General features: G+C 38.8%; 1 protein-coding gene across 1 annotated transcript; it reads left to right on the top strand.

The window, feature by feature from the left end:
• The first annotated feature begins 1,880 nt into the window (after nt 1–1,880).
• LOC103697616 (large ribosomal subunit protein uL15c) lies at nt 1,881–10,754 on the top strand. Its single transcript, XM_039128979.3, has 4 exons — nt 1,881–2,075; nt 2,160–2,529; nt 5,908–6,059; nt 9,991–10,754. Exons 1-4 carry the CDS (start codon nt 1,998–2,000, stop codon nt 10,216–10,218), a joined length of 828 nt encoding a protein of 275 aa, XP_038984907.3. The 5' UTR covers nt 1,881–1,997; the 3' UTR covers nt 10,219–10,754.
• Nucleotides 10,755–11,520: the final 766 nt, after the last annotated feature.

The following is an 11,520-nucleotide window of genomic DNA, read 5'->3' as shown; positions in this document are numbered from 1 at the left end:
TGTCTAGGAGTGGAGTCCTAGATTCATCAAGAGGGATGGGGCTTAAACCCATTATTTGGTCACCGGTAGTGGATACCCAATCTCTGTGATTGGAGATCCTATTATTGAGATTCAATGTGGTAGAAACGAAGTTGATTGAGTGATCATGTCAGAGCACATTTTTTGGAGTATATCTCCCTCCCATCTCTATAATGAGTACTCTTATCAGTGGCAAAAATATATACAAGAAAGGTTAAGTTATACTCTTAAAGAGTTAAAGACAGAAAATCTGCAGGATATTAGGTCATAAATATTCATGGAGGACTTACCTATGTGAGAATTGTCATATAGGCCGTGACTAGGGGTTTGGGCTAATCATAATAAATTTTTTATGAAAAATTAAAATACTAAACACAAAGCCTTTAGATGGCATTGACCGCATAAAGACCCAATTGATCCATACTGCGTGCATGATAAGTAGAAATCTGAGTCAAAGGATCTAATTTAAGGTCTAATCTACTATGGTTCCTTTAGATAGATACTATCAACACTAAGTAAGGTTCGAGTCCAAGAGACACTTCATCCATTGCACAGTACAAATTGCCTAGATATTCTACTTTATGATTTTCAAAATTTTAAATCTTTTTGAAGGATTGTTGAAGTTTTAATTAAAAAAGATTTAAAATTTTCTTATCCTTTAAACTTTAGTTGTTTTTAAATACCCTTTTTTGAGACGCCTCTTTTAGAAAAGTTGTGACTCTTCGGAAGAGAATATTGGCTTCCGAAAAGATATGTATCCTTGAAATATTACGTATCTTTGAAACCATCGCGTCTCTTCGATCTTCGGATAGAGTATACAAATAGACTCCTCCAAGATTAATCCTAAGAAAATCCAATCTCTCTCTTTCTCACTAGTACTCTGTCTTTCAAGAGTTTCTTCCACAGACACAATTTTTCCACCTTTCAACTTTCAACTTTCTATCTTTTTTTTTGACATCTAAAAGAGTCGGTCGAGTCAAGGCTCTCAGCGATTGTGCTTGTTAGAGGAAGATCGGGTTGAGCCGGATTGTACCTTGGGGATGAGATCGCTGCAAACCCACATTTAAGGGGAAATCACACATCTCGATGCAGGCAAGCTCTTTTCAATATTCTGATTTTATCTTATTAGATCATTTCTCTATAATACTTCTATAAATAAAAATATAGTAATTTCTAGAAAATAATTTTTCCAACATCTTTGTTCCTTAAATTTCACCATACTTTGAAAGGCAACCTTTAGCTTTCTTAAGGGACATGAGGAGAACCTCTTATCGACCGTATAGAGCAACAAGAGGCAAAAACACTCGATGCATGGTGACTAGAGGTTAACTGAGACATCGTGCTACAATTAATCTCACAAATGCAAATCAAAGTACTGCCTATACTTTTTGCAAGTTGTTTGCATATTATCGCCTCAAATCTTCATAATTTACATGTTGACTATACAATTCTCTAAATTCATGTATTAATTCCTGATCTTTTTTTTTGAGTTTTCCCTTGAGTCAACTTATGGTTGTTGAGAGCCCAACTAATTACTTTTTTCAGTCTCTATCAATAAACATTTTAATAAAAAGCTAGACGAGCTGACGTTGGCTTTAGGAAATTTAAAAGTTAAATCAAGATAAATAAGATATTCATTCCTGCTTGTTGACCAAAATCAAGAGATATATCCACAATGGATTAGAGATTTGCATGGACTAATATATAAGTTAGGAAATCAAGTCGTCCCAATGCAACAAAAGAATACAAAAAACAATTTCATTAAATAACGTAAGGGTCTAAAAAACGAGAAATTAAAATATATTTTAAAAAATGGGAGTAAAAGAAAGGATAAAAAAGAAAATAGAAAAAAAGAAGAAAAAAAAGCCGCTTCGCCTTGATAGAGCCAGGCGCGGGCCGGACCGACGTCGGGAGGCGCTCCCTATCTCGAAAATCCTTTTATCCACTTTCCCGGTCTCCCCGGGTTTTTCCGGGCTCAAATGGCCGCCGTTTTCTCCCTCTTCTCGCCACCCACTTCCGCTCCCGGGCTACTCCGCCTCCCCGCTTCTCCGTTCAAGGTTTCGCTCTGTTTCTCCCTTCCTTTCCTCACTCCATGGCTTAGCTCTTTCTTTCTATTATTTTTTACCTTTGTCTTCTCACAGGGCAACGCAAGGAGTCTCAGACCCACCACCTCTTCCCCCTTTCCATCTCTATCGGCATCCAGGTCTCGCCTCGTTCCAAGGGAAGCAGAGAGGCCCTCCTCCTCGACCTCGACACCCATAGTTATATGCCGAGCTGCTGCTGCTCTCCCGACTAGTGAGCGCTTTCGGCTCAACAACCTGGCTCCCCAGCCCGGCTCGAGGAAGAAGAACAAGCGGAAGGGACGGGGAATCGCTGCCGGCCAGGGGAACAGCTGTGGGTTTGGTATGAGAGGCCAGAAGTCGAGGTCCGGGCCCGGCGTCCGTAAGGGCTTCGAGGGTGGACAGATGCCTCTCTACCGTCGGATCCCCAAGCTCCGTGGAATTGCTGGAGGTATCGATATTTCCTATGTTTTTCTTTTCTATTTTAATTGGTTCTTCAGGATGTCGATTTTTTTTCTTTCTTTGTTTCGCTCGACGAAGAGCTCAAATTATTTGGAAAGCAAATAGCAGAGAAAGGTTAGTTTAAGTTAAAATTATAACATACCATCAAACTTTCAACGATGGCCAAAGATCTGAGCAGGTGTAGAAACTAGGCATATATTGGGGAATAGAAAACATCGAGTCGATAGTTAGGACAGGCTCGAAATTGGTCTGAAATCACTGGCTTGTTCTCAGATGCAACGGGGACAGGAGCCGAAGTGTGAGTTTGTTGAAGCAAACCTATCTCCTCAAGAATATCCTTCCCTTCAATTTAAGGTGCCAGCAGCTTCACAATGACTTCAGTTTGGCTTCCAATATGTATGAAGGACAATTGCTCGTGCTTGGTGATAATCGTGGATGGAGCAATTATAGTCGCCCGTAGCAAGGGGCCATAGACTCACTGCAGAAAAACTTATATCTGAAGGGTAGATGGACATGTTGGGCTTAGCTAAAGTTTGCTACCAACAATAAACCTGGATAATAGGAATGGAAGGCCGCCGGCTACAGATGAAGGCAGCCAGGGATGAGGGGAAGTTTTAGGAACAAGAGTAAGAATCGGTCAACAGAAGGGGAAATCGGGGAAAATAAATGAAAGTACAGAAACCACATTCCAAGAATCCTTGGTAGAAGAAAAACAGAAATATGAGGCCTTGATGAGAAGAGGTGCCAAAGACTAGGAAAAGCCTAATAGACAAAGTGCCTAAAGAAAATAACATGGCATAATATATGTGAATGTTGCATGATAAGGTCATATTTATCCCTTATGCAGGGCTCTAACCTATGAAGAGAGTTGCCCTGGAATGTGCAGTGACTTTTGTGCAAGTTCAGAGACATGAAGGATCAAGAGATGTTGGAAGTCTCAAAGTGCTAAGGGACAAGACCCCCTTGAGGGAGTAAGAGGAAAAAGTAAGGAAGACTTGGTAGAAGAAGAAAACACAAAGGAATGACATGAACATGGACAAAAAGTCAGTTAAGTGGTAAAATGGTGGAAGAAATAGAGAAAATGAGACTGTTGAGGGACACAGACATAAAGCAAGCATAACATAAAATGAAGTGGAAGGGTGCCAAGCTGGTTGAATTGGTGGACCTCTGCATATATGCCTATTGAAGGAGATCGAACTCTCAAAGAAACTGATAAGGTGAAAGTAATTCATGGGAAAATGGAAAGGGATCTCACCTGCCCAAATCAACAAATACAATTTTGTGTAAATTCACTTGAAGAGAAAAATGAGCAGAACACCAATTCAAGGCACAACCTGAAAGATGAAGAACCTTTGACTCATTGATGAAATGATCTCTGATCATCAATCTAGACGTAGATTTACAGAAGCTTTAGAGGTAATAAGAAAGCTTTAAAAAACAAATTCTGCAACATAGCAAACTTGTTGGCAATTATTGATGGAATGATCATGCAAACAAAAAATCAGTACTCATAATGGAAGGCAGTAGTGTGGATAACCTTGTAGATGTGCATAGTGAAGCACTAAGTCAACTAGGAAGATCAAACCTACCAACTAATTGGTTAGCAATGATGAGAATACGGGTAGATAAATGATTAAAGAAATAAATTATTTACATAATTGATGATAATGCAATTCTGGTGATGACCGCTGGCCTCCTCCTAGGAAGAGGATGGATATATAATTGATATGTGGTACTTAAAACCAGAATTATCAGTCTTACTCATAAAATGGAAAGGTTGTATTGATGTTTTGGAATATTAAAGATGATCAGTGGAGTTCAAAGACCTCAGAACCAGCAAAGAATATTCCATCAACCTCAGAACTAGCAAAGAATATTCCATCAATATCGATAGGATTCTTGGATCATATCGTGGGTCCTTAAATTGCAAAGAAGTCATCTTAAATTGAGAACATGTTCTCTTCAACTTGTTTTCATGGGTGCATGATGTAGGATGTATTTGACAATTTAATTCACTGATGGAACACAATCAATTATAGTTCAAATGCACTAACAACTTTTTGAATTGTATACCTATCAAAAACAATTCAACAATTTCTTGCTGTATGATCCACCATTTCATTAAGTCATATGAGGTTATAAACAAGAGTTACATCTATCATATATCGATGCTATTTGTGAATAGGTGGGCAAAAGCAGCCACCCCCCCCCCCCCCCCCCCCAACCCCCCCCCCCCCTCCTTTCTTCCTTCTTCTTCTGTGAGCAATTACCGTAACCATTTCAGTGATGAGTAAACTGGGTAAGCCAGTTAAAATTTCTGATGACTGGTCTGCCATGACTAGATATGGGTCATTTCAGTTCTAATATACTTGAGTCTTAGGTCCAAATAGAATCATAATATTTGGCTTGTGAACAGATGGAGAGAGTCCTCTATGATGACCTTCTATCACTCTTCCTCCCTAATGCTTCTCGACACTGTTCTGCTTAGCCCTTGTCCATCTATTGTGTAGTTACTCTCACTTTCTTCTCTAATTTTTTTGACAAACCTTCTGCCTTCTGGGTCCAAGACTGCTATTTCTGTCCTGTTTTGCTCTATTTTCAGGCTTATCTTGTCTGAACATTGGCGGGTATTTGCTGACAATAGTTACTTGTATCTCTTTAGACGGATGCTTAAGGACATTTGATGATTGTGACAATGATCTCGATGACTCGCTGAGGGGTGATGCGAGGGGAAGTGATGAAACCCTTTCTAAATCATAGATGTGCATTATCTATTACAAAAAAATGTGCTGGAGTTGAAAGTTCACAGGATAAAGATATTTAGAGTAACCCAGCTATGTATCTACACCGCAATTGCATCTATTTCACGGTGATTATATTTAACTGGCGGCCAAGTCCCAAAAGAAAAGAAAAGAGAGAACATAACAAAAGGAGAATAGATGTTGAATATATTTAACCCTATTTCAAATTTAAGTAGATGCTTTTCCCCATTAGTGTAATTATGATACCTCTTCAGTTACAAACTTACAGATCATAGTTGTGATCATTAACTCTCATATATCTATCTTCTTGTGCTGGAGAATATTACAAAAATTAGTACACTGTAGGAATTAATCGGTCTGTTTCTCAAATGCATGCTTTTATGGGTAAACCATGCTTTCTATTATCCCATGCTTTATATAATGTTGATTGATTTTTTTTTCTTTTATTTTATAATTTTTCTCTATCTCAATATTCTACATGTGAAGTGCATCTTACATAGGATATCTGAATTGCTATATGCTCTTATGTAGAGGGATCATTTTTTAGCTTATGATTCTTGTTAACTTACTATGAATAACAATATCTATAAATCCTTTCCTGCCAGGCATGCATGCAGGGTTACCAAAGTTTGTCCCTATCAACATAAAAGACATTAAAGATGCTGGATTTCAAGAAGGTGACGAAATATCACTGGAATCTTTGAAAGCAAGGGGCTTGATTAACCCATCTGGCAGAGAGAGAAGACTGCCACTAAAGGTATTGAGACTGTTTTTGAGTTTTTCCCTTAACCTGTTCTTCGATTGCCCATAGAATAAAGTAAGTTACTCAATCTGCTACCATATTAGAAATATTCATGAATTCATTGAATTGTGGAGTTTTGTATTCTTGGTATCATCTTAAATCTAGGCAAGGTTAAAACAGAAAAGAATTTGCCGTTGACTAATAGATGTAACTTGTTATTTTGCTTTACATTCTCCTCTGAATATTAGTTATTCTATGTGTTACCATGCATTCCACTCAAACATGCCCAGTCACCCACCTGAGATTCTGGAATAGCTACGCTATCAAGACATGAAGCTGATTTGAGTTAAAGCATCTAGCATAACCACTACAAGATGAAAAAACAGTCAATACATTATCAGCAGATTTACTCTACCTTAAATTAAATTGTGTCTGGATTATATAAGGTGTTGATATGGTTAAGATCTTCAAGCATAACTGGTGGACTAATTTACAGTTTAGCATTGTCTAGCCTGGTACCCTTGATTAAAGGATCAGTGCATATCAGGTTTGAACCTACCATAGGTCTTTTCATGGTAGCTTCTTGTCCTAGGGTGAGCCTTATTTATCTCATACTTCATTATTGCTTTGTAGATGAGCTGCAAGGGATCCATTTTGGTATGAGATGCCCTGACAACGAGATTCAGAACTTCCATCTTATGCCTGATATCTAGCAATTTAGCTTAGATTACTCAATAGCTTGCTGCAGGTCTGTTGTATGGAACCTGCATATTTAACAATTATGTTTTGTTTACTTTCCCTCAAACTTTAAAAATTACTAAAAATAAAATACTGTCTAGCTTATCCCTGTACCTGTTTTCATTAGTCCATAGCTTTTCAGTTCTGTGTTATTGTTCAGTGTTAGATCAGATGCAGGTGAAAAGGATCCTTCAAAATTTCCCTCGCTGTTGTGAACATCTGTATAGCATAACATGACAGTAGGTATATTATCTGTGATTACATCAAATGGGTTTAGGAACTATACCAGCACAGTAGGTGAATGCGGGCACAGAGGAAGCCTGATGTGACCTTAAAGCTGACACCCTTCCTCATTCTATGAGCTGAACACATTGTCATAGAAGTGAATTTCTATTAACAAAATGTTGAACTCGGGGCGCATTAACTTTATTTATTATTTTTGACATTCAAATGGGGTTGGCCATGGAGTAGGACTCCTAAGTTGAGGAGGCTCCAGTAAGTTTTACTGTGAACAGTCTACTTGACATGAACCTCCAAGAGATGGTACTGAATACTTTGATAGGGCAGCTTTAGGTAGGAGGGGGATCTTCAATGAAAACTGGAAGGCAGTTGGTGGGTACTGAGTTGGGAGATTGACATTGTTGTTGCAGCTTAAACTCCTACAATCAGCCCTCCAAATTTATGTAGACTTTGGAAGCATCTAGATGAAGAGAGAAGATGGTAGAATTTGTTATAGGGAAGCATGCTCATTTTGAGGCACAAATATGGCGCAACAGAGTCAGATTTAAATACATCCTCAACTAGATTATCACTTCCAAATTAACTTCAAACCCTGTCATAAGTTGTTGCTATGAATATGTTTCTGAACTGGAATTCATATAGGTACAAGCTAAAAGCAGAGCATCTTGTTACGGATTTTTAGTCTTACTAAGATATCTGAGGTCGTGTCCATGCTTGTTATGTACACTTATCGCTTCTATTTAGGATGGACATCACACTTTCTCAGAATTGATATATAATTTGTTCCCTTATTAAGCTTATTGGAGAATTACTACTGGAGAGACCAAAAGGAGCTTCCCTATTTATAGTGCTTACAACATTGTATCTTCCGCATAGAGCTCTCTCTATGTCAATTATTTCATGGATTGGTACAGGAAAATATATACTAAGTGCAGTAATAACAGAGATGTACGCACACACCCAGAAAAAAGATAAAGGACATTGACAAAATCAAGAAAAGTGTACCCAGTTGGCATGAGGTAACAAAGCAATTAGCTATCCTATCAGGCAGAGGCCAGGAACGGCTCAATGCATTTGGGGGCCTAAGGCGAACTCACTAAGGGGGGTCTTTTTTCTTTCCGTTTTGTCTTTGAGGCTTTCCTGCAATGGGACGGCCTATGGCGAACTCACTAAGGAGGGCCTTTTTCCTTTCTGTTTTGTCTTTGAGGCCTTTCCTGCGGTGGGCCTTCTTTGGGCCGGGGCCTTAGGTGACCGCCTCAGTCGCCTAAGGGTTGAGCCGGCCCTGGCAGAGGCAAGCTGCTGCTTGATATGACCGGACAATCTGGACCCACCATTGCCTCTAGTAGAGCTGGAATAGGTGGAAGGTAGAAGTATGCTAGGAAGGTCAACAATTTGTAGCAAGAAATGCATTCAACCAAGCAGAGAGAATCTTAACAGTAGTTATTTTTTATAAAGAAGATGAGCTTGGCAATCTGCTGCCTAAATATGTGGCATTTAATGGTGGATCCAGTGTTTGATGTTGACAATTGGAATACTTGAGCAGGTTTTATATGATGTGATGTGAAGAGGAATCCAATGATTGATTATGCCTGCCTTATTTCTAATGGCTTTGTGGTGAATGTGGATGCTGCAGCCTTGTTAGCTGTCTCTGGGCCTTCGGTTTCTTTCAGAATATAAATATTTGAATGTTGAAGGTGTTATGGCTCGTAATCCTGCAGAATATCCAGGCAACATAAGGAGATTTGCAGAAGCAATGGGTTTAAGCCAGTTTATGTAGACAGAGGAGTAATAACTGCTTCTGATATGTCCGCTTACACTGGCTAGTCTCAGCAGATCATGCTAATGCATAGAGATGTGGGCCTGAGATCCTGATGGATTACTTGAGATAAGATGCCAACCTACTTTAAAAATGATAACAGATGGTTTATATTTTATATTTGTATATTTTTCAAAATACAAATGAAAATCATCTAGCATGTCAGTTTACACCTCACACGCACATTGCTCATTATTTGTTGATGATTAGCATTAAGATCGTGAAACTGGAGAACTAATATATTTTTGTGATTTTTTTTTTGCGTTGTCAGATCCAAGGTGTTCTAGAAGTTTGATTTGTCTAGGAAAACATATGATCAATAACTGAGAAGAAGTATGGATGTTCATTCTATATAACAGTATATTCTTAGGTGTCAATAATGTAGAGGATGATAAACATGATGTCATGCACATTATCTTTGGCTAATATTTGGAGTACTCATTAATTGATAGCATGTTGTCAGTAGCAGTGTTACTCGTTTGCTTCTGTACTTTGGGCATATTCTATGCTTGCTGAATCCCTATTGTCCTTTGGTGTGTATGTTATTATGGGAGTTCATTATGGTTAGATTCATTTTGGCCTTAATGGTGCTTGTTATTTTGGCTTGTTCATATGTTTTTCAGTGTCCTGGATCCAGCTTAATTGGAAAATCTGCAATCTGTGTTATTTGAAGACTAGGTGCTAATAACTGTGTCTGATGGTGGATTGTCAATTTGTTCAGGACAAACTGATTTGAGACATGCAAAAAACCACAAGCTTGAAACACCTAAGGCATCACAATCGTATTTTAAAGATGTAATTTTTTTATCTAGTCTTTTAAAAGCGGTCATGGTGATGCTTGTTTTTCTTGAACTGAGGTTCCCTCCTTATGCTATTGCTGCTGAGCAAAATCATTTTTCATGTGTGTTCAGCACACTTAGGAGCCGTGCGAGATGAAAGTCTCATGCACGGTTTTGAATGAGAGAAAGAAGTGATGGATCCTCTTTTCAACTCTGACTCTCCCACTCCAGTTGTTGCTTTACCAAAATTGAGAAAAATACTAAGACTGAAAACAAAATTATTGCTATGAATTTCTTGGCATGTAGACGTTTTGTAAAAATATAGTATTTTGGTAAGGTTTGTATGCTCATTCATTTGTTTACCTGCCTCTAGATTTTGGGAGATGGGGATTTGTCTATTAAGTTGAACATAAAGGCACGGGCATTTTCAAAAGCAGCAAAAGACAAGCTTGAGGCTGCTGGCTGCACTCTCACTGTATTGCCTGGTCGGAAGAAGTGGGTAAAACCATCAGTTGCGAAGAATCTTGCTCGAGCAGAGGAATATTTTGCCAAGAAAAGAGCAGCAGCAGCTAATGGTGGCGCTGATCCAGTGACCATGTGAGCCACATCATCTGTATCCTTCCAAGTTCTTGTGCCAAAAGATTGCTATCTGATTAGGAATCCTTTTCAAAATGTTTTGTGGTTGTCTTTTGTTTGTGCTATTTTATTTGATTTCTGTTTAGCGATAACTTGAGCTTTTGATGTTTTCATTGTTTTGGGGGTACAATTAGTGGGGTTCCCACTCCAAAAAAGAGAGAGAAAACAAGGAAAAGTGATCTGATGATAAAGTGAACGTATCTGAAGTCTGCCTCTATTGCTGTGGTGTCTGATAGAACTACCAGTTGGTTTGCTTCGTAGTGGGCATGGTTAATGCAAAAGAGGTTTGGATCTGAGGTAAGGCGGTCTATGTCCCTGATAAGTGGATGAGGTGGTGGTGATGTTGTTTTGCTTCGGCTTCTTTTGATCTAGTTAATTACGGTGATTGAGTCTCCTTCCAGCCTTATACTTCTTAGATTTATGATTTGTGGGGCAAATTGCAAAAGGAGGTCAATAGTTTTCTAAATCCCAGGACCCCAACACCCATTAAAAAAAAAAGAATCATTAAAGAAGAGAGAAAGGAAGGAACACTGGTGTCCTTCAATCCAAAAGAGGAATCACAGCATTATACAGCCTGCCAAACAGGAAGCACTCTATGCTTCTATCCCTTGATGTGATCTTTGTGCTCCTGGATTTGCCCAATCTTACTTCTGGAGACCAGAGTGCTTTGAATGGAGAAGATGCAATGGGAGCACTTCAAGGTCTTGGTTTAAACTGCAACTTGGGAGAACTTAGGTAGAAATGGAGTCTAATCTGAATGTTAATTAATGCTTCTAGTCAAACGGAACGCTGTATTTAAACCCTGTTGTTTCCTTTGAGATATATTGTTATGTGTCGTGACATTTTTTAGAGCCAGAGGCTAGAAAGGAAACAACATCAATATCATGAGGTGCGACAATATCAAGGAGTGACAATCCTCTCATTGCTTCTCAATATCCCTTAATTGTAATAACAACTATGTCTAGCTGAAAACACTTCATCCTTATCATCCTCAGTATCTAATCCTGTCTCTCTAAGAGTACTGGTACCTTCCTGTGTATAACCAAAAGACAAGAAGCCCTGACATGAGCGATTCTATACAAGTTTGGACAGTCTCTGAATTAGCTGCCACCTATCCGCCCGGAGCGTCCATCTTAAAAGAGCCAAATGTCTGCTTCCTACCAATGTATTTCTAGCAAAGGTTATCCTAAGTGCTAAACCTAAGTAAAACACAAATTCTGAAAGCTCCATTGCTGAAGTGATCCGATGCGATAATTTACAGCAACTC

Source organism: Phoenix dactylifera, chromosome 5, assembly GCF_051530095.1.
Source record: "Phoenix dactylifera cultivar Ajwa chromosome 5, Ajwa_hap1_PhDact_Kaust_v1.1, whole genome shotgun sequence".
Classification (NCBI taxonomy): domain Eukaryota; kingdom Viridiplantae; phylum Streptophyta; class Magnoliopsida; order Arecales; family Arecaceae; genus Phoenix; species Phoenix dactylifera.
This window is presented reverse-complemented; position numbering and strand designations above follow the sequence as displayed.